The 24,610-nt window shown below is 36.7% G+C and overlaps 1 protein-coding gene across 4 annotated transcripts in view; it reads right to left on the bottom strand.

The window, feature by feature from the left end:
* The window catches only part of ADAMTS6 (ADAM metallopeptidase with thrombospondin type 1 motif 6), a 277,799-nt gene that overhangs the window by 157,368 nt on the left and 95,821 nt on the right, over window positions 1-24,610 (bottom strand). For 3 of the 4 annotated variants that reach the window (XR_009054769.1, XM_057742536.1, XM_057742554.1), the window contains exon 8: window positions 2,279-2,322. The exons of the other annotated variant lie outside the window; for it this stretch is intronic. Coding sequence is in view for 2 of the 3 variants with exons in the window: in XM_057742536.1 (XP_057598519.1) it covers window positions 2,279-2,322 (44 nt within the window). In the remaining variant the exon portion in view is untranslated. The remainder of the gene's footprint in view (window positions 1-2,278; window positions 2,323-24,610) is intronic. 4 annotated transcript variants of the gene reach the window in all.

Raw genomic sequence — 24,610 nt, 5'->3', positions numbered from 1 at the left:
ATTCTAAATGACTCCCCAAGGTATATCTGTAAGCAAAGATTTACTTATGCATCTGATATAAAATCTTTTAGCTCTACTAAAAGAACAGCCTAAGGAAGAACATATCTGAGAAATAACTATTTGTTGAAAATACAAAGTAAATCTTAACCAAAATAAAAGAATAATGTAGATGTTAATGTAGTTTTCACAACTCCCCATTATTTTTTCTATTCCTATAAAATTGAAGTTGCCAAAGTTCTTACGTGTGATTGTGTTAATAGGCGTTTGATTACTATTCGGGTCATTTAGATTTCCTTAGTTTGATGGCCACAGTTTGCACCCTTAAATCTACTTAGTCAGGTTACAATTGGTCACCAGCAGTACTAAGCAAGAAAACATCCAAGAATTAGCATGAAAACCAATATGAAAATTACCAGAAAGACCACTCAAAAAGAAAAAACTTGATCCACTGTGCTGATAATATATTTTCCACATATTAAAATCAACGCATGTATATACAATGCAGTTCATTCAGTTTTCAGTATGAGATAATATAAGTTATAATGGTTTGTAGATTGAAAAATAATTTATATTAGGATTGAAAATATATTAACATTTACCCAGGTATTAATATATTGGTCTGAAAATTAATAAACTATCCCAAAGTATTAGGCAGTGCTATTATTTACGTCCCAATGAAGAACATATCTCAGTGTAAATAAACTACCTTCAAAAAGCAGTATAGAATATGTATAGATACATGCATATGCTTACATATGTATGTATGCATACACTAGAGAATACAAGCTCAAGCTTGGACATTCTTTGAGACTTAGTGAATATTGTTCCTAAAATTGATTAAGCACTTTGTAAATGCTTATAGAATTTGCACAATAATAGAGGGGATAAGATAAACAGTGTAGATAATTTCTACATTAAATAATACCAGCTCATTCCTATAGTAAACGCCTTTATATTTCCTTAAATGACTTTAACAATATCCTTGCAGCATAAGGGCAGATATTACTCCTACTTCACAGATAAGGAAATTAAGGAACAAAGAGCTAAATAAACTGTAAAAGGTAATGCACTGAAACTGTCAAAGACAGTTGTCGCTTTTCAGCTTAGGTTCCCTTCCTTTGGATTATTGTTGGTCTTGTTAACCTAAAACACTATGAAGAAAATCTTTTTGATGTAAGCTCTCTCAGCAAAGAGTTCTTTCTCTGTGTTATGATTTTAACTAGCAAACCTCTCCATCGTAATACTTCTCATTGGCAAACTGGGATTTCTTCTTTTACCGTAAATCCTGAGGGAAATGAGGAAGGAGAAGCCTGGAAAGGCAGGTAAAATCATCAAGAGAAGTTTTAATTTCTAAAGAGACATTTCACTGTCTTCCCTAGGAAGTGGGGTAACACCTTTTCTCCCACCTCAACTTTAAATTTGATCTTCCCAAAATTCTTATGAGGTACATAGAAACAGATTTCATAACTATTCCTTCACAGATAAGAAAAGAGAGACTTGTCAGAGACTCTAGAGAATTAACCTTCACAAAAAACACCACAGAAAAATGCTCCTGTTTTTACTTAAGATAACTCTAGTTGCTTAACAATTTAGTCTACTTGAAAGCTACCATATTCCCCCAGCTGTATCTGCAGTTAACTTTTAACCACTATGAAGTTTAGCTCTGCAGCAAAATATCATTTTTTAAATTCTAGGATACTACAGAATTGCTTTAAAAAAAAAAAGTGGTATTTGGGAAGCACAAGAAAGATAATTCTGTCCTCTCTCTCTACCTCTGGCTGTAATATTTTACAAAACTGGTTTTTTCTGTTTAGGTAATAAAATTTTCCAATAATATCCTAATTTATGAGGATATAATCTTTCCACAAAATTGGACCAAAAGAAGTACTGTTCTTAATGCCTCTGCATGAAGTATCCCCCAAGTTTTTCTTTTCTTCCTTTTCTAGACTGAGATTTGAAGTTGCTGGTTGCTTTAATTTGCTCTCAAACTCCTTAGTATTTTTGGAAAATACATTACAGAGATGGATTATTTGAAAATGAATGGTAACTTCTGATTTATTATTACTGTTTGATGATTTTGAATCACCTTCTAAGCTGTTTTTAATCATCATTCTACTTGTTTCCTAGTAAGTGACATATCCACAAAGGTCAAGTTTAACAGTTTATAGGAATAATTTCAGATGTGCCAGAAAGGAAAATTACCAAATTAATAATAATAAAAAGTAAAGCCATTGGACAAAAAGACAATCTGAACTATCCTCCCTTTATAAAAACTTACCCAGTGTTCCACAGGGCTTATTTTTATAAGTGCAGATATCATATCTATAGAGGAGAAAAAAGAGAAATGAAATTTGTAACCTGATCAAATTTGTAAAATATTTTTGTATATTCATCACATTTCTTTCATGGAGCTCTGGTTGTCAGACCACAATCAGTGCAATTATGAGCAGCCAGCTGGAGTGTCGGCATTTTCAGCACTCTGGGGGACAAGACGGCTGCACTACACTCACAGCCTCTGGCTGCAAGCCAATGGGACACCTGCCAGTAAGAAAGAAAGGTTAAAGTGGATTTTTGTAGTTGCGAGTTCCATAAAACCATCTACCATACTGTTTTGAAGCTAGAATAGCTTGTCTGCAGATTGCTACTGCTTCTACAAAAAGCAAATGGGTGGCTTTTTATTCCAATATCTTTTGGACCTGCTGGAATATTTTTTTTTATTATAGGCCCAGCCTGTATTTTATACTTCTGAGCTATATATGCAATACTTGGAGTTCCTTCAACTCTAACACAGGTTCCTGTTTAAAAAAAAAATAGGGCAATAGAGCAATGGGAATAAAATTGATATCACATAGTTTTCCTAGTTGTATATCAGCAATTTAGTGTGGTTAAAACACAAATCTTTTACAAACAGCTAAACAAATAGCTTAATAGAAAGCTTCCCTAATGTCAGTCAAATACTTCTTCTAATGCTGAACTATGTTATAACTCAATACAAAAGATGGAATCCATAATGTGTCATATTTTTAAATACATTACATTCAGAATGCTAAATCAGTCATGATGTGGACATTTAAGTATTTTTATAATATCTTTGTAAACTAATCTCTAAAATCAAAAGTATTCAAAGTTCTAAAGTAAGAATAAAAAATAAAGTTAAAAAGAGAATATTTTTATTTGCCTACAATTTATGCTAGAAATGAAGAACTTTTCGGGTAAAAAATAAAGTTTCACCAATTACAGGAAAATCCAGGTTGTAAAAGTCTTTTTTTTTTAATTTATATAAATAATGGTTAGTCCATATTACTAGAGGAAGGCAGTAATAATTAATGCAACTCTTGATCATCAGATCAAAACTTATTTTGAAGAAACAAATATACCAGCATATCACTGGTTGTTCTCATTAAAATCCCTGGAGATTCCCTTTGCTTATTTTTGAATTTCAAAATTTTCATCTTGTTCACTTTACATTTGAGAAACGGGATTTCTTCTTTTGCATAACTTTTTATTTTGACCATTCACATATTCATCCTCTCTCTTCTCTTGTAATTGGTAAACCACAGGATTGCAGTATCTGGTACACTCTTGAATTTAAGATAGAGAGAGGATACTTGGTATACTTATCAAAGCACCAGAAAGTATATTCTGGGTGTCACAATAAACTTATCTCTTGATTATATGTGTAATGCCTATCACATTACATAGACACAACCCATACCAGCAGTCTTCAACAAAATGTAAACAAAAGCTTCTCATGGGTAATGCAGATATAAATGTTTAAACGGAGCCTATTTCCAGATCCTCAATTTCCATATGTACCCTTTCCTAAAATTGATTTGTGTGAGGATGCACCTGCAAGTCACCAGTCTTTCATCTTTCACAATCACCATTTCTACTTTATAAAAAAGAAGCATATTTCTCACCCATCCCAAACCTTGTTATGGTACATTGTCCATTCCCCACCCCCACCGGGGGTGAAACTCTCCGGAGCATAATGCAAAAGGATAACTCAAGAAGGCATTGGGGGAAAACCAAGATAGCAGAGGAGCAGGAGGACGTGGAGTTCATCTCTCTCCACATATGCATCAAGAATACATCTACCGATGGAACAATTCTCACAGAACACCGGCTGAACATGAGCAAGAGACCCTGGACACCGGAAAAGACAAGGAAGATCCCCACATAACTGGGTAGGAGGAAAGAAAGAAGGGAAAAAGAACAAGAGAGGAAGTGTGACGGGACCTGTGCCCCTGGTGGGGAGCTGAAGCAGAGGAGAGGTTCACACATCCAGAGAAGCCCCGTCACTGACAGGGAAATCAGCTGGGACAGAAGGGGAGCGTCTGAGGCTGTCAGAAGAGGGTGAAACAGCCACCCTGTGGCAGACAGGACAGAGTGAGACCTACACAGACGGTCCATGCACAGCTCTGCGAGCCCCAGACTGGGAGGGACATCTCCACCAGTACACGTGGGGGCTGAGAGCTGGAACGTGGGGACTGGAGAGCAAACCTGGGGAGAAACTGCTGTTGGCTGTGAGGAGACAGAGTGAGGGGATGGAAGGGAGGAAATCTGCAACCTGGAATGCTTGTGACGGAAACTCAGACTGCCATAGAAGCAAGGGACCACTGTTGAGTGATGTGTAGTGAGTGGAGCCACCACTGCAGTCTCCCTCTCTCTACAAGCGCCAGCCCCCTGCCCCACCAGGGGCTAGGAAAAGCTCCCACCAGGGCTGACCTTCTCATGCCGGCTACCAGGTGCAATGAAAGGCTCCCAGTAGGGCTGGACCTCTCACGCCTGAGGCCACCGGCTTTCCCATGCACCTATCGCTGCCAGGCCTCCGCATCCCTGGCAGTCATGCCACCTCTATGCTCGGTCCTCACCAGGGCAGACCTGAGTGTTCCCGGGCAGCCCTGGGAGCAGACACCTGTGGGTGGCCCAAATGCAGAGGTGGGGCTAAAACCATAGCTGAACCCCAGGGGTTGGACAGCTAAGGAAAAGGAACAAAAATCCTTCCACGCAGCTGTACAGACCACAGATTAAGTGCCCAGGATCGGCTTGGTAAACCCCGTATCTATGGAATATCTGAATGGACAACAGGTGTCCTCACAACTGAAACTGGTCTACCTCTAGCAGCTGTGGACTTTGGGGACTAGTAAACATGGGAGTTGCACCATGTCAGAGTCCGAGCTGCCCCAACGGTGTCCACAGAGGGACCAGAAAACTACCTAGAGGATTTGGAGGGTCTCCTGGGGAGTTGGAGGTTGGCTGTGACTCACACGGTGTGGGCAAGGATGTTTCCTCACACGGTGGGCAAGCTGAGACCCCAAGAAAATATAATTATTACTATTATTTTAATGTTTTGCTTTGTTCTCTTGTTTTATTATTGTTTTTATTTTTAGTTTTTAAAAAATTTTAAATATATATATATTTTTTATATTTGTATTGCTACGTTACTATTTTGTTGTTCTGTGTCTTTTCCTTTGTTCTATTTATTCTTTTTTTTTCATTTTTGTGTTTTTGTTTTCTTTGCTTTTTCCTTTAGTTTGCATTTTGCTTTTGTTTTGTTTATTTCTTGTTTTTCTTATTTTTTTTTAATTTATTTGATATCATTTTGGGATTCTTTTGTCTGTCTGGTTGTTCTCTAGTTTTTTGTTTTCTGGTTTTGTTTTTGTTTCTTATTTCGTGTGTGTGTTCGTTTTTTGTTTTTTGTTTGGTTGGTTTTGCTTTTACCATTTATCTGGGGTTTTGTCTATTCATTCATTTGTTTGCTTTTCTTAAAGAATGAATGAATGAATGAATGAATGAATTTATTGGCTGAGTTGAGTCTTCATGGTTATGCGTGGGCTTTTTCTAGTTGTGGCAAGCAGGGGCTACTTTGTGTTGCAATACACAGGCTTCTCATTGCGGTGGCTTCTCTTGCTGTGGAGCACAGGCTCTAGGTGTGCGGGCTTCCATATTTGTGGCACATGGGCTCAATAGTTGTGGCTTGTGGGCTCTAGAGCGCAGGCTCAGTGGTTGTGGTGCACGGGCTTAGTTGCTCGGTGGCATGTGGGATCTTCCCAGACCAGGGATCGAACCCATGTCCCCTGCATTGGCAGGGGGATTCTTAACCACTGCACAACCAGGGAAATCCTCATTTGTTTGCTTTTAATTGTTGCTGTTGCTGTATTCTTGTTTCTGTCTTTGCTATGTGTCTAGAGTTTTGTGTGTTTGTTTTCATTTGTTTTCTTCCCAATCCCTTTGTTGTTTTTCTTTTTTCTTTTCTTTTCTTTCCCCTTTATTGCCAAGCTGTGTGGCTTGTGGGGTCTTGGTTCTCAGGCTGGGGATTGGGCCTGAGCCTCTGGGGTGGGAGTGCCAAGTCCAGGATGCTGGAACGCCAGAGAATTCCTGGCCCCAGAGAATATTAATCAGTGAGAGCTCTCCCAGAGCTCCCCCTCTCAACTCCAAGAGCTGGCTCCACTTAATGGCCTCTAGGCTTCAGTGCTGAACACCATACACCAAACAACAAGCAAGACATGAGCACAAATCCATCAATCAGCACACAGGCTGCCTAAAGATGTACTAAGCCCACAGACACCCCAAAGCACACCAACTGATGTGGTCCTACCCATTAGAGGGAAAAGATCTAGCTCCAACCACCAGAATGTCGGCATCAGTCCCTCCCATCAGGAAGCCTACACAAGCCACCAGACCAACATCACCCCACTGGGGGTAGACACCAGAAGCAAAAGGAACTACGATCGAACAGCCTGCAGAAAGGAGACCTCAAACACAGTAAGCCAAACAAAACGAGAACACAGAAATATGTTGCAAAGGAACAAGGTAAAAACTGACAAGACCAAATAAATGAAGAGGAAATACGCAATACACCTGAAAAAGAATTCAGAGTAATGGTAATAAAGAGTATTCAAAATCTCGGAAATAGAATGGAGAAAATACAAGAAATGTTTAACAAGGACCTAGAAGAACTAAAGAACAAACAAACAGTGATGAACAACACAATAACTGAAATTAAAAATATACTGGAAGGAATCAATAGCAGAATAACTGAGGCAGAAGAATGGATAAGTGAGCTGGAAGATAAAATGGTGGAAATAACTGCCAGGAGAAGAATAAAGAAAAAAGAAAGGAAAGAATTGAGGACAGTCTCTCAGACCTCTGGGACAACACTCCCCTAAAATGGGAAAGGAAATAGTCAAGTCCAGGAATTGCAGAGAGTCCCATACAGGATAAACCCAAGAAGAAACAAGCCAAGACACACATTAATCAAACTATCAAAAAGTAAATACAAAGAAAAAATATTAAAAGCTGCAAGGCAAAAGCAATAGATAACATACAAAGGAATCCCCATAAAGTTATCAGCTGATTTTTCAGCAGAAACTCTACAGGCCAGAAGGGAGTGGCAGGAAATATTTAAAGTGATGAAATGGAAAAACCTACAACGAATATTACTGTATCCAGCAAGGCTCTCATTCAGATTTGAGAGAGAAATCAAAAGCTTTACAGACAAGCAAAAGCTAAAAGAATTCAGCACCATCAGATCACAGTTGCAACAAATGTTAAAAGAACTTCTCTAGGCAGGAAACACAAGAAAAGAAAAAGACCTACAAAAACAAACCCAAAATAATTAGGAAAACGCCTCAGTCATCAAAAAATCTAGAAACAACAAATGTTGGAGAGGGTGTGGAGAAAAGGGAACTCTCCTGCACTGTTGGTGGGAATGTAAGTTGGTACAGCCACTATGGAAAACAGTTTGGAGCTTCCTTCAAAAACTACAAATAGAACTACCATATGATCCAGTAATCCCACTACTGGGCATACACCCAGAGAAAACCATAATCCAAAATGAAACATGTACCATAATGTTCACTGCAGCACTATTTACAATAGCCAGGACATAGAAGCAACCTAAATGTCCATCAACAGATGAATGGATAAAGAAGATGTGGCACATATATACAATGGAATATTACTCAGCCATAAAAAGGAATGAAATGAATGTAATGAGGTGGATAAACCTAGAGACTGTCATACAGAGTGAAGTAAGCCAGGAAGAGAAAAACAAATACCATATGCTAACTCACGTATACGGAATCTAAAAAATGGTACCGATGAACCCAGTGACAGGGCAAGAATAAGGATGCAGATGCAGATAATAGACGGGAGGACACGGGGTTGCGGGGTGGCGAAGGGGAAGCTGGGATGAAGTGAGAGAGTAGCACAGACATATATACACTACCAACTGTAAAATAGATAGCTAGTGGGAAGTTGCTGTATAACCATGTATATGTTGTCTACAAGAGATCCACTTCAGACCTAGGGTCACATACAGGCTGAAAGTAAGGGGATGGAAAAAGATATTCCATGCAAATGGAAATCAAAAGAAAGCTAGAGTAGCAATACTCACATCAGAAAAAATGGACCTTAAAATACTGTCACAAGAGACAAGGAAGGACACTACATAATGATCAAGGGATCAATCTAAAAAGAAGATATAACAATTGTAAATATTTATGCACCCAACATAGGAGCACCTCAGTATATAAGGCAAAGGCTAACAGCCATAAAAGGGGAAATTGATGGTAACACAATAATAGTGGGGGACTTTAACACTCTACTTACACCAATGGATAGATTACCCAGGTAGAAAATTAATAAGGAAACAAGCCTTAAATGACACATTAGACCAAATAGACTTAATTGATGTTTATAGGACATTCCACCCCAAAGTAGCAGAATACACTTTCTTCTCAAGTGCACATGGACTATTCTCCAGGATAGATCACATCTTGGGTCACAAACCACGCCTAGGTAAATTTAAGAAAATTGAAATTGTATCAAGCATCTTTTCCGACCACAACACTGTGAGATTAGAAATCAATCACAGGGAAAAAACTGTAAAAAAACACAAACACATGGAGGTTAAACAATATGCTACTAAATAACCAAGAGATCAGTGAAGAAATCAAAGAAGAAATTTAAAAAAATACCTAGAAACAAATAACAATGAAAACATGATGACCCAAAAACTATGGGATGCAGCAAAAGAAATTCTAACAGGGAAGCTTATAGCAACACAATCCTATCTCAAGAAACAAGAAAAATCTCAAGTAAACAACCTAACCTTACACATAAAGCAACTAGAGAAATAAGAATAAACAAAATCCAAATTTAGTAGAAGGAAACAAATCATAAAGATCAGAGCAGAAATAAATAAAATAGAAATTTAAAAAAATAGCAAAGATCAATAAAACTAAAAGCTGGTTCTCTGAGAAGATAAACAAAATTGATAATCCTTTAGCCACACTCATCAAGAAAAAAAGGGAAAGGACTCAAATCAATAAAATTAGAAATGAAAAAGGAGAAATTACAACTGACAATGCAGAAATACAAAGGATCATAAGAGACTACTACAAGCAACTATATGCCAATAAAATGGACAACCTGGAAGAAATGGACAAATTCTTAGAAAAGGTACAATCTTCCAAAACTGAACCAGGAAGAAATAGAAAATATGAACAGGCCAATCATAGGCACTGAAATTGAAACCGTGATTAAAAATCTTCAAACAAACAGAAGTCCAGGAGCAGATGGCTTCACAGGCGATTTCTATCAAACATTTAAAGAAGAGATAACACCTACCCTTCTCAAACTCTTCCAAAAAACTGCAGAGGGAGGAACACTCCCAATCTCATTCTACGAGGCCACCATCACCTTGATACCAAAACCAGACAAAGATACCACAAAAAAAGAAAATTATAGGCCAATATCACTGATGAACACACACGCAAAAATCCTCCACAAAATACTAGCAAACAGAATTCAACAACACATTAAAAGGATCATACACCATGATCAAGTAGGATTTATCCCAGGGATGCAAGGATTTTTTAACATATGCAAATCAATCAATGTGACACACCACATTAACAAATTGAAGAATAAAAACTATATGATCATCTCAACAGATGCAGAAAAAGTTTTTAACAAAATTCAACATCCATTTATGATAAAAATTCTTCAGAAAGTGGGCATAGAGGAAACCCGTCTCAACATAATAAAGGCCACAGATGACAAACCCACAGCAAACATTATTCTCAATGGTGAAGAATTGAGAAATTTCCTCTAAAATCAGTAACAAGACAAGGGTCCTCACTCTTGCCACTATTATTCAACATAGTTTTGGAAGTCCTAGTCACGGCAATCAGAAAAGGAAAAGAAATGAAAAGAATCCAAACTGACAAAGAAGTAAAACTGTCACTGTTCGCAGATTACATGATACTACACATAGAAAATCCTAAAGATGCCACCAGAAAACTACTGGAGCTAATCAATGAATCTAGTAAAGTTGCAGGATACAAAATTAATACACAGAAATTTCTTGCATTCCAATACACTAACAACAAAAAAGCAGAAAGAGAAATTAAGGAAACAATCCGATTTAGCATTGCAACAAAAAGAATAAAATACCTAGGAATAAACCTGCCTAAGGAGGCAAAAGACCTGTACACAAAAAACTATAAGATACTGATGAAAGAAATCAAAGACGACAAACGGAAAGATATACCATGTTCTTCAATAGGAAGTCTCAATATTGTGAAAATGATTATCCTACTCAAAGCAATCTACAGATTCAATGCAATCCCTATCAAATTACTAATGGCATCTTTCACAGAACGAGAACAAAAAATTTTAAAATTTGTATAGTAACACAAAAGACCTCAAACTGCAAAAGCAATCTTGAGAAGAAAAAAGAAAAAAAAAAAAAAAAAAGAGAGCTGGAGGAATCAGACTCCCTGACTTCAGACTACAGTTCAAAGCAACAGTAATCAAGACAATATGTTACTAGCACAAAAACAGATATATAGATCGATAGAACAAGATAGAATGCCCAGAGATAAAACCACACACCTATGGTCAACTAATCTATGACAAAAGATGTAAGGATATACGATGGCGGAAAGACAGTCTCTTCAATAAGTGGTGCTGGGAAAATTGGACAGCTACATGCAAAAGAATGAAATTAGAACACTCCGTAACACCATATACAAAAATAAACTCAAAATGGATTAAAGGCCTAAATGTAAGGCCAGACACTATATAACTCGTAGAAGAACACAAAGGCAGCACACTCCTTGACATGAATCTCAGCAGGATCTTTTTTGACCCACCCCCTAGAGTAATGAGAATAAAAACAAAAATAAACAAATGGGACCTAATGAACCTTAAAAGCTTTTGCACAGCAAAGGAAACCACAAAGAAGATGAAAAGACAACCCTCAGAATGGGAGAAAATATTTGCAAATGAAGCAAATGACAAAGGATTAATCTCCAAAATATACAAACAGCTCATGCAGTTCAATATCAAAAAACAAACAACCCAATCAAAAAATGGGCAGAAGACCTAAACAGACATTTCTTCAAACAGATGGCCAAGAGGCACATGAAAAGATGCTCAACATCACTAATTAGAGAAATGCAAATCAAAACTACAATGAGATATCACCTCACATGGGTCAGAATGGCCATTATCAAAAAATCTACAAACAATAAATGCTGGAGAGGGTGTGGAGAAAAGAGAACCCTTTTGCACTATTGGTGGGAATGTAAACTGATACAGCCACTATGGAGAACAGTATGGAGGTTCCTTAAAAAACTAAAAGTAGACACCATATGACCCAGCAATCCCACTGCTGGGCGTATATCCAGAGAACACCATAATTCAAAAAACCACATGCACCCCAATGTTCATTGCAGCTCTATCTAAAATAGCCAGACACGGAAGCAACCTAAATGTTCATCAACAGATAAAGGGATAAAGAAGATGTGGTACATATATACAATGGAATATTACTCAACCATAAAAAGGAATGAAATTGGGTCATTTGTAGAGACATGGATGGACCTAGAGACTGTCATACAGAGTGAAGTAAGTCAGAAAGAGAAAAACAAATATATTAACACATACATGTGGAATGTAGAAAAATGGTACAGATGAACCGGCTTGCAAGGCAGAAATAGACACAGACGTAGAGAACAAACATATGGATACCAAGGTGGGTAAGGGGGCAGTGGGATGAATTGGGAGATTGGGATTGACATATATACACTAACATGTATAAACTAGATAACTAATGAGAACCTACTGTATAGCACAGGGAATTCTACTCAATGCTCTGTGGTGACCCAAATAGGAATGAAATCCAAAAATGAGGGGATATACGTATACATATAGCTGATTCACTTTGCTGTACAGTGGAAACTAACACAACATTGTAAAGCAACTATACTCCAACAAAGATTAAAAAGAAGAAGAAGACTGCATTGATTGTGGAGGATAATATTTTATGAGCAAAGCAACAAAAATTGAAGGGGATGACGCTTGTTTCATTGTGGGAAGACCAAGTGTCTGTCTGTCTACCTGACTGTTTATAAATCAATCTCTATACCTATCTCACAATTAGAATTCATAAGTGAGATGGCTGTCATGGAGTGTATTAACAGGTTCGGTCAACCTAAAAAATGAAGTCGGGGTACTTCCTAGGTGGCGCAGTGGGCAAGAATCCACCTGCCAACGCAGGGGACATGGGTTCCATCCCTGACCCAGGAAGGTACCATATGCCTCGGAGCAACTAAGCCCGTGCACCACAACTACTGAACCTGCGCTCTAGAGCCCATGAGCCACAACTATTGAGCCCATGTGCTGTAACTACTGAAGCCCATGTGCCTAGAGCCTGTGCTCTGCAACGAGAGGCCACCGCAATGAGAAGCCCATGCACCACAGTGAAGAGTAGCCCCCACTCGCCAAAACTAGAGAAAGCCCTTGTGTAGCAACGAAGACCAAACACAGCCAATAAAATAAATAAATAAATAAATAAATAAATAAATAAATAAATAAATAAAATAAATTTATTAAAAAAAAATGAAGTCGTGCTTGTTACTGACTGTTGATAAGTCTGATTTAGCTAAGTGGTTTGGTAACAAGGAATGTTTTAGCCAGTTAGATTTTATGCAGACATTTTTCATGATTGAATGAAATACGCAGCTCCAAAGTTTTGTTAAAATTTATTTAAAGCAAATACACAATATATAATATGTTTTTAGCTATAGTCTCTGTAGGTACTTAAACTTGCGATAAAAAATATTTTAGATGCCAGCTTTAATATATGCAAAGTGGTAATCATTTTTAAAAATTATTTTAGAAGGAAAATATGGCAAGAAATTTGAAAAGCACAGATAGATACAACTTATATTTCCACCTCATAGCAGTCCTTTCTCATCTCCTTTCCTTGTTCTTATTTTGCCTGCACCCTTTGTTACACTCATGATATTATTTCATTCTGTCATGACTGCAAAAATACCTACACAAAGGCTAAAGCCACCAACAAATAATACAAGCTAAAGCATCTTAGACTAAGATAAATCTATTTGCATTTTCTTCAGCTTTCTCCAATCCTCTAATATATCTATAGAATTCTCCATAAGCCATTCTATAGGGAAAAGATGCCATTTCCTAGTGGCTTCTTCATTCAATTCACACTCTATCCTTCTCTAGTCTATACTCACAGAGAGCAATTATGAATCTATGCTTCACCTTTAATACCAAGTACTAAAGAGCAACATTTTTACATTCATTCTTTTGTGTACAGATGTACTGAGCACTTATCACAAGTCCAGGTACAGTGCCATATAGTAGAACCTAAAGATGAATAAGTAAGTTGTAGTCTATTTGGGAAAAGACATAAGCTGATAAGTTACAAAATAATGTGAAAAGATGATTAAATAAGATAAATGTAAAAAGTATTAAGTTTACACACAACAGAGCCAACACTTGTTAGATATTATAATTATGATTATTGTCATATTCAAGTTATATATAAAATATTATGGAAATACAGATGAAAGAATGATTCTAAAATAGAAAACTAGGAAACAGATTCATATATAACATAACATCTGAAAACAGATTTTAAAGACTTTGCCAGATAAAATAGAAAGGTAAACATTCTAGGCAGATTACAGAATAATGTAACAGTCTGGAAAGGGTATGGAATATGCAGGGAGCTATGAAAAGTTCAGAGAGGCTGAAACATCGAATGTATAGGGTAAAATATAAGAATACAAATTTGGAGAACTGGTGTGGGAAAGACAGGGTATTAAGTACCTTGAATGTCAAACCAGATTTGTTTTTTCCTATAGGCAAAAGAAACAGAAAATAAGTCTGCATAGTAGGAAAGGTTTTTTTTTTTTTTTTTTTAAAGTATGGGTATATGAATGTGTATACAGATTAAGTTTGTACACAGATAAAAGTCTGGGAGCTTAGCAGTGGGATCTGAGAAAGAGGTGGGAGAGTAGGGAGAATGTAATGATTTCTATTCTATTATATAAATTTCTGTATAGCCAATGTGTAATCAGAAAGCATTCCAACTATGCTGGCCTCTGATGATCAACACAAGAGACAGCTGATAGCTAGCCTAATTAACGTTTAACAAATGTTGAAAATATGTTTTTCACTGAAGAAAAAAATTCATGGTGTTCCAGATCTGTAGATTGGCCAAAAGATTTCAGAAGCACTCTACCACTCTTCATGAACACCTATAAGAATTTAGCAAACTCTGTACACTTAGGTAAAGCTTCTGAAATTTGTGTTGTGTGTCTGCTCACTGGTTTGGAGCATCATGGTGCCAGCTGACAACTATAAGGTTAGCAGAATTCTATCCCTAAACTATGTTCATGCACACACAGTGCATTTTTTCACACAAAGTATTGTCAGAGCACCGAAATAACAATTGAAAGGTTATCCAACTTATAAAACAAGGAGTATGAATTATTTTGCGCCTCCTTGTTTATTTAATAAATATTTGTATGCTTAATGAAATCTGATCTAAAATTTCCCTTCATTACAACTGATAACAACACTCACTCACCAAACCCTAAGAGTATGCCTGATCGTGTTACCTTAGGTCAGTTTGAAACAATAAAAATTCCTGATTGATGGAAGGAAGAGGTAATACAGTCATAAGAAAAATAATTTACATGTAGCTATATTCACCATGATACATATGTCTAAAAGACTTCATCAAATTTCCACTTCAACACTGAATTGATTAACACAAATATTTTTCCATTCCTTGATTGTGTGTGCTTGCTCAACACTGAATTATCTGCACATAACAAAGTGTTCAGCGTAAGTGCAAGGTAATCATTTCAGGCATTATTTTAAGTTAAAAATTGCTTTAATTCAGTTACTTCCATATTTTTATAAACTTGTTCTTTTACATTTTACATTTTTAAATGTTTTTATGTTATTTCATATTCCATCCATTCCCTCATAACTATTTTTCTTTCTTTTTTATTCATATATTTCTGAATCTTTCCTTTCCTACAAATGTTGTCTTTGCTGTCTGCCCCATATTTCTACAGATGATAAGAATTTTGGTGAGTTATCTAATTCAAGCTACGCTACACTTAATCCATGATTTCTCAAATTAGGCCAAGGATGAACCAGCTTTTATTTCAGCTTGTATCTCTCAATCTTCTCACATCTGACCTCTAAACACCATTTTTCCACATTATGCCGTGATAATCCTCACAAACTTCACACTGCACCCCTTTCTTTCTCGTGATTTTCTCATTTTTACCTCACATCAAATTCACTCTATACTCTATCAACTCTTCCGTTCCATACTGTGGTTTTGCCTTATTTTCCTCCAAACCTGAGCTGCTTCAGGAAAAACTGCAAAGAAAAAAAAGTGCAAGGAATCTTGCTTTAACCCAAAAATGTAATCCATGTGCTGTTAAGACTTACCTTGCTGCCACATAAGTTGAAGAAAGAAGAAACAGAGGAAAAGGAGTTTCCCATTACCCACACTCAGCACCACTTAAGCAGATCAGTCTCTACTAAATCTTGACCAACCCAGATATGGCAGGAGCACTGAAACTTGGGCCTTTTGTCTAAACTACAGGTTAGGCTAAGAAGTACACTGGAGTCCTAAGTAGTGAGAGAAAAGCTGAAATATGATTAGAACACACGATAAAGTTCCATTTTAAGGTCTGCAAAATATAGCACTACCTTACAATGATGAAATACCTGGATGGATTCTTCAATTCTTCTCCAAAAACTACATTCCATTCTTACGTAAGAGAAACGATCATTGCAAAGAAGTATTCCTCATAATGATTTACTTTTGAAAATAGAATGATCAAAATCTAAATTTTGAGTCTCATTTGTTTAACACTGAGTCACAGACTAACTTCCAAACAGAATGTCCTATGTACTGTATTGTCTCATTTTGTTTTCTTAGATGTGGTGGCAAAAGCCAAGTGATAGTGACACAGCCCTTTTCAGCTTTCTTTACATATACTGAGGCAGCAGCTCTGTAAAACTGACCTCAGTTCTAAAGACAACTGTAATAAAATAATGAGGAGAAAAATTACTTTAACCCAATATATGTGAGAATGTACACCACTCTTCCTGATAAATGAAAAAGATTATAAGACCACCTGCCTTCGTTTGGGCTGCTATAACAGAATGCCACACACTGGGTGGCTTAAATTACAGATATTTATTTCTCATAGTTTTGGAGGCTGGGAATTCCAAGATCAAGGTGGCTGCAGATTCACTATCTGGTGAGAGCTCACCTCCTAGCTTGAACACAGCTGGCTTTTTCTTATGTGTGCACATGGCCTTTCACTGGTGCTTGTTCATGAAGAGAGAAAGCTCTGGTGTCTCTTCCTCTTCTTATAAAGGCACTAATCCCATAACGAGGACTCTCCCCTCATGACCTCAACTAAGCCTAATCACTTCACAAAGTCTCCACCTCCAAATACCATCCGATTGGAGATTAGGACTTCAACACTGGAAATGAGGGAGTGGGGAGGACAAATATTCAGTCCATAACATTTTACTCCTACCCCCCAAATTCATGTCCTTCTCATGTACAAAATACATTCAATTTTTTCCCAACAGCCTCAAAAGTCTTAATTCATTCCAGTATCAACTCTAAAGTCCAGTGTCTTACCTAAATATCATCTAAATCAGATATGGGTGAGAGTATAACTCATCCTGAGGCAAAATTCCTTTTCAGTTGTAAACTTTTGAAACCAGAAAAGCTATGTGTTTCCAAATAGAGGGATAGGCATAGAATAGATATTCCCATTCCAAAAGGGAGAAATCAGAAGGAAGAAAGGGGTAATGGGTCCCAAGTAAGTCCAAAACCTAGCAAGGCAAATACAGTTAGATTTTAAGGCTTGAGAATAATCCTCTTTGGTATAACTTTCTCCCCTCTGGGACCACTGGGGTGGTGGCGTCACCCCATGGCTTCATGGGGTTGCCGCAGCCCTTCAGCTTGGCAGAGTGCTGCCCACCTGGCTTCACCCACTCTGCTTCTATGAGGGCCTTCCCATGCAGCTCTGCAGGGCAATATCCCTGCCCTTTGAAACTAGGGTAGAGGTGGTCTTGCCTCCCAGGCCGCACAGTCTGGGCCTGTGGTGAGAGTAGATCTGCTGATCTCTGAATTGTCTTTGGGGTCCTTCTTCCCTTTTCTTGAAGGATAATGCATGTTCACAACCTTCCTTCATTACATCCTATTTTCTCTGTTTCCTTCTGTCCCAGCTGGCAGTGTTTTTCCTGGTATAATCCCATCTCTATTCCTGACTGTTTAGATGGATGATTAGGTCTGTAGTTCATAACCACACTACTCTGCTTATAAAATGGTCAGTCAACCACACATTTAATATTCTCTTTTGAACATGCTTCCTCACTTTTTGCAATTTGGACAGGATGAGGATTTTCCAAATCTTGAAGTTCCACTTCCTTTTTTGCTTAATAATTCCTTCTTCATTTCTCTCTTCTTGTATTTTACTATAAGTGGTCAGAAGGAAATAAGGCCCTCCTTCAATGCTTTGCTTAGAAATCTCCTCAGCTAAATATCCAATTTCATCGCTCACAAGTTCTACCTTCCTCAAAACACTAGAGCATGAACATAATTTCGCCAAGTTTTTTGCCACTTTATGACAACGTTCATCAAGGTTCACCTTTTCTCCACTGTCCCATAACCCTCATTTCTCACAGAGACATCACCAAAATGGTCTTTCTATCGTATTTGTATCAACATTCTGCTCATGATTATTTGTGTATTCTCTAAGAACGTGGAAGCTTTCTCTACAACTCTTATTTTTTCTTTCTGAACTCTCACCAGAATTGTGTTTAAAAGTCCCTTCATGACAATCTTAGCTTCTTCTAGAAGGCTTTTTCAGTCTCTACTCACAATCCAGTTTCAAACCTTCCACATTTCTAAGTATTTGTTACAGGGGTACCCCACTTCTCAGTACCGATTGCTGAATTAGCTTGGGCTGCTATAACAAAAGACCATAGACTGGTTGGCTTAATCAACAAATATTTATTTCTCATATTTCTGGAGCTAGGAAGTCCAAGATCAAGGTGCTGGCAGATCCTGTGTCTGGTGAAGGCCCTCTTGCTGACTTGCAGACAGCCACCTCTTTGCTGTATCCTGGCAGAGAGAGAGGGGGCTCTGGTCTTGTTGTCTTCTTATAAGGGCACCAATTCCATCATGGGGGTTCTACCCTCAAAACCTCATCTAAATCCAATTACCTCCTAGGTCTTAACCTCCTAATACTATAACATTGGGGGTTAAGATTACAACATATGCATTTTTAGGGGACCACATTCAGTCTCTAACACCTCTTTAAATAGCAAATTTGATTCAATTCATGAATGTCACAAATTACATTTTTTTCACGTTACATTTTTTTTTATAATACTTATCTATTTATCCAAATGACACTAATTATCTTGGAAAAGTTACTTGTTGATATTTTTGAACCCTTAAAGCCCAAGACCAACCATATGTATATTATCTGACGAGGTGACATTTATTATTATTATGTGACTATCTTATAAAATAGTTCTCAAAGATATGTCAGGGTTATTTGCTTAATAAATATTAGATATATTTAGCTACTAATTCTTGTCTTATGTCAGAGGCTACCCATGTTTTCCCTAATGGAATGAATTAAAGATTTACCATTAGATTGTAAAAAATAGCCCTGGCTATTCACATCATAATATGAATTTTCCATTCATTCTACTAGGGCTTTTCTATTGGGAAGCATAGAGATAGTTAGCAAAGAATACGTCTGCCCTTGCAAAACTGTCCCCAAACCACTGCAAAATGTTGATCTAGAGACTTCCCTGGTGGCGCAGAGGTTAAGAATCTGCCTGCGAATGCAGGGGACACAGGTTCGATCCCTAGGATAGGAAGATCCAAAATGCTGCGGAGCAACTAAGCCCGTGTGCCCCAACTACTGAGCCCGCATGCTGCAACTACTGAAGCTCGTACGCCTGGAACCCATGATCAGCAATAAGAGAAGCCACCGCAATGAGAAGTCAGTGCACCACAATGAAGAGTAGCCCCCGCTTGCCACAACTAGAGAAAGCCCATTGCACAGCAATGAAGACCCAACACAGCCAAAAAGATAAATAAAAATAAAAAAGTTGATCTACCTGACAAGATTGAAACTTTTATATCTTAAGTTATAAAAGCCTACCAACACAGAATTTTCATTCCTTTACAATCACCAGTAGCCTCAATTCAACAGATTATCATTTTTGTTCTCTGGGCCTATCCTCAATAGTATTTCAATCCTTTTCCATCTCTTGGTTAACTAATTAACTTTCTCCTTGATTGTTTTGTCACTAAATCATGATATATTATTTACAATGAATAAATTGTTTCTATATTTCTACACATTCACAAAAATGGGATATTACATTGTTTGCATCCTGCGTTTTATTAGCAATATATTTTGAGCATCTTTCTATGTCAATACAGAAATATGCACATCATTTTAGTGACTTTAGCAAATTCTACTGTAACAAAATTTAAACAATTCCCTATTGTTGAAAACTTAAATGGTTTCCAAGTTTTCACTGATATAAACTTAATCACAGAGGTTCCCTGGTGGCACAGTGGTTTTAGGAATCCGCCTGCCAATACAGAGGACACCAGTTCGAGCCCTGGTCTGGGAGGATCCCATATGCTGCGGAGCAACTAAGCCCATGTGCCACAACTACTTAGCCTGTGCTCTAGAGGCTGTGAGCCACAACTATTGAGCCTTCATGCCACAACTAATGAAGCCCACGCACCTAGAGCCCATGCTCCACAACAAGAAAAGCCACCACAACAAGAAGCCCGCTCTCTGCAACGAAGAGTAGCCCCCTGCTCTCCACAACTATAGAAAGCCCACAAGCAGCAATGAAGACCCAACACAGCCAATAAATAAAATCAATCAATAAACTAATTTAAAAAACAATCACAATGAACATCACTATATTTTGTACATCTGTCTGATAATTTTTTCATGTTAAAATCCTAGAAGTGAAACATATTTAAGGATTATCATTCATATTGTAATGATGTCATCCTTGCCCACTTCAATAACCTTCTGTCTACCTCTGCCCCCTTTCTGCAATCTCAAGTCATATTTTCCTTCTTTTGGTTTCCTGAATATACCATATTTCCTACCATTTCAAGAACTTTGACCTTGCTCTTCCCTCTATCTGAAACACTTTTCTACCAACGCTACTCTCTTTGCTAGGTTACTCATACCAATCTTTTAGATTCCTAGTCAATGCACTTCCTCAAGGAAGTCTTCCCTGACTAGATAAGGTTCCCCTAATCAATACTTGTTGAACTCCCTAAATTTTTCCTTCATAGCTCTTATCAGACTGATATTTTCATGTATGTATCTTTCCCACTAGATTGCAAATCCTTTGAGATTAGGGACTAGGCTATTTTGCTCACTACTGTATCCTAGCACCCAGCACAATGCCTGGAGCATAATAGGTATTTAGTGTTCACAGAATTAATGCCCTCTAGAAAAGTCATATCAGTTTATGCTTCCCCAAGCCTATTTCCCAATACCCTTGTCACCAGTTAATAAGAAAAAAGTTATTTTAAGGTATTGAAACAAAATTAAATAATGAAGTTCTTGCGTGTTTGTCAGGGAAGCAGAATTTTTTTTAAAGGTACATTTAATATAGCATTGCTTTGGTAAGTAGATAAGGCATAAGTTTGATTCATTAAAAATTTATCGACTTGATGACTGGTGATGACTTTGAGGGCTGGGATATGGAGGGTGGGAAGGAGTTGTGGGAGGGAGGGGAGACTTGGGATATATGTATAAATACAGCTGATTCACTTTGTTGTACAGCAGAAAGCGGCAAAACAGTGTAAAGCAATTATACTCCAGTAAAGAGCTTAAAAAATTTATCAAAAGATTCTCTCATATTAATAAATTTAAAAACTAAACAATTTTTTCAACAAATATTTACTGAGAGATTACCATGTGTTGGGGTAAGGAAAAACATGGATGGGACTAACCTACTCCTCATCTGAAGAGCTTAGAAACTTTTCTAAGGTCAGTAAAAGTTTAATCAGGCATCACCAGAAAGAGAAAATCTTTTCACTCTTTTACATCACTGGAGTACAATTTATTGGACTCAACTTTAGTCATTTTAGTTATTTTTGTGCCCTCTGTTTCCTTTGTTCTTTCACAGGAACTGAACAGCCTTTTCTCAGGGTAGCTGTATTCATCCTTTGAGTTCCAACTCTACTTATAACTCCCTAATTCATATCCTTAAGTATCTCTTGTTGGGGTGAATGCAAGTATCTTTTCTCCAACTCTACCTTATATATAGCTTATTATTCCTAAAGCATAACTCTGCTCATGCCATCTTCAGCCTGGAGTTCAAGACCCCTCAAAAATCTCAACTTACCTTTCTAGAATTATCTTTTACTTCTCCTTACATATGTCTTTTATTCTAGCTAAATTTGACGAGATACTACACCATCGTCTAAAAAGGACCTCATCTTTCTTGTGTCCCATGTGTTGATCATGCAATATCCTTCCCCATTTATACTGTGAAATTCTAGATATCCTTTAGGCTCAGTCCAAATATCTCATCTTTCATCATGCCTGAAGTGATCTATTCCTTCTCTAATTATTACAGCATTCTTGTGTTTCACATGGTTGTTTTATACCACAGTTACTTACATAAACTTCACTTTCCTCCCAAATACTATCATCAGTATTTAAGGGCTATAATAAAATCTGCCCATCACCACTTCTTCCCCCCCCCCAAAAAAAGAGAGAAAGAGAACAAAAAATAATGACTGTGAGAGTTTAATGGGTTTCTTCACCCATTTATATTTATATTTCTCATTTTAAAATTATTAAATGGTTCTCCGATTATGACTAAGCTTTTCATGTGGTTTAGCAACAAGGAAAAAAAGTGCTGATTATATTAAGTTGTACAGTTTAGTCCACTGTCAGCCATATTTGTCACTGTAAATTAATAACGAATGGGGCATTTTTATTTCATGTAGATCAGTTTCAAGAGTTTGGTTAACTGTGAGTACATCTTTAAAAGTGGATTTGAATGCTGACAAAAATCAGATTCTTAAATCTCCAAGGTTAAGGGCCAGGTTCTACAGTATACTAAATTCACCTAGTTAATAAATGCCACCCTGAGTTATATATTTTCCTCTTTAGGGAGTAAATAAGAATCTCAATATTCCCTCATAGCTGCATGAACAAACATATCATGTACCTTTAATATTAAAATATTTTCCACCATTACAGCACCTAGAACAAAAATGGATAAGACTGTTGAATTAAAAAAAGTTGATGTTCTAAAAAATAAAATAATAGGTTGCTCTTTGCTTAGCAAACTACCTGCCTACTAAAAAAAACAGTTTCCTTTAGTACTAAGTTACTTTTGACATCACATAGAATGGAAACGCTTTATAACAATGAAAAATTGGTCAGTTCACCTTATTTATAATATAGGGGCAGTTTATACAAACAACTTTATAAACTTACTACATCTAAAATTTTTTTCTTTCTAAATTTTTACTATAGCATCTTTTTAGTTTTACAGAACATGGCAGACCACAACAGCTCTTTGCCTTAAAATAAAGTACATAGCTTATTTTGTCTTTTTCCCCAAAACCCTCAAAACCAAAGAAGCTATTTAAAGCAAAAAAAGGAAAAGCATAATATACATGTAAAGCATTGCTAAATAGGAAGAATTTTTCTATTGTTAGCATTGGCTCTTTTAAATCTAGCTACAAGGAATGAATAGTCTACTTCTGTTTGTTAGTACCTTAGTAGTTGATTTGCAAAGATAAATAATTTTCATTTATGGTCAGTAAATTATTTAACAACATTGATTTTGAAAGACTGACTGCATTTTCAAAATGCATATGAAAGGGCCACTCTTAGGAAAAAAAAAAACAACACTACCACAGCATTTTATCATTGTAAATATGTATATAAAATAGAAATATATCTTAAAACTTCAACATAATCATTTCTCTCTTTTATTGATATTCACCATCAAACCAATGAACAGCTGTCATTTGTCTTCTAAAACACGGTCTAGTTAAAGAAAGTGGGGGAAGAGATCATATTAACTACCTTCTGATTTAATGGAACATCATACTATACTGTGTTATTAACGGAATTGATTATGACTTGAATTACATTATCTCTATCAAATAAACTAGATACATTTTCCATAAGGACTGATCATAAGTCAGAATTAACTGTTAATTTTCCTCAGTCAGGAAAAAAGAATGAAAAAAATGCAGGTTTACCTGATGAACTACTATGATCACAAATGCCTCAAATGCCCTTTGGGCAGTCTGATGTAATCAATAGGGATCTACAGTGTTGCAAAAGATTTCACATGTCCCATAGTCACTTATTTTAACATTCTATGTGTAAAAATTTCCTCATATCTAATCTAAATCCTTCATGCCACAGGTTAAATTGATTTCTTCTTGTTTCACCTTCAGTGAAGATTGAGACCATTTGTTCTCCATCCTTTACACATAAATGAAATATGTCTAAATCTTCTCTGGAATAATAATAATCCCTACTACTTTAAATTTTTTCTTTTAGGTTTCTTTTTCAACCCTTTAATCATCTTTGTGGTCCTCCTCTGAACTTATTCCAAGTTCTCCATGTCCTTCTTTAGTGGTAGAGCCCAGAACTAGAAACAATGCTCTCAAAAGGGTCTGACCAGTGGCAAGTACAATGGGAAAATGATCTCAACCTTCTCACATTCTTGGTTCTTATTTATATGACTTTATATTGTGTTTGCTTTAACCACAACACTACATTGTTAACCCATAATAATCTTATTCCTTCACTACTGAGGAGCCTTCCAACTTTACTTAAATACAGTCAGTTATCCTCTGGAGTTAATGATATTTTTTCTCATTAATCATATTGCTTCATACCTGTCCCCTACCATATTTCACTATCTTAATCAATATTCCTATTTGCTAAATTAGTTTAGTCTAACACCACTTTCTACTCTGATATAGTAAAGTATTGATGTCTTTAGCCATATTTCTCTCCAATTTCAATTTCCAATAATTCATTAAGAATATTAGAATAAGTAATAATTATCTGTCTATAAGAGGGGGATAAGTGTTCTTTAAAAAAAAATTAATGCCAGAATTCATCCTCTGAAAAAGTATGATTATAGAAACCTTGTCAAATTTGCTTTGTCACCTTCAGGTCCC

Source organism: Hippopotamus amphibius, chromosome 1, assembly GCF_030028045.1.
Source record: "Hippopotamus amphibius kiboko isolate mHipAmp2 chromosome 1, mHipAmp2.hap2, whole genome shotgun sequence".
Taxonomy (NCBI): Eukaryota; Metazoa; Chordata; class Mammalia; order Artiodactyla; family Hippopotamidae; genus Hippopotamus; species Hippopotamus amphibius.
The sequence above is the reverse complement of the archived record's forward strand: the minus strand, read 5'-3'. Positions and strand labels throughout refer to the sequence as shown.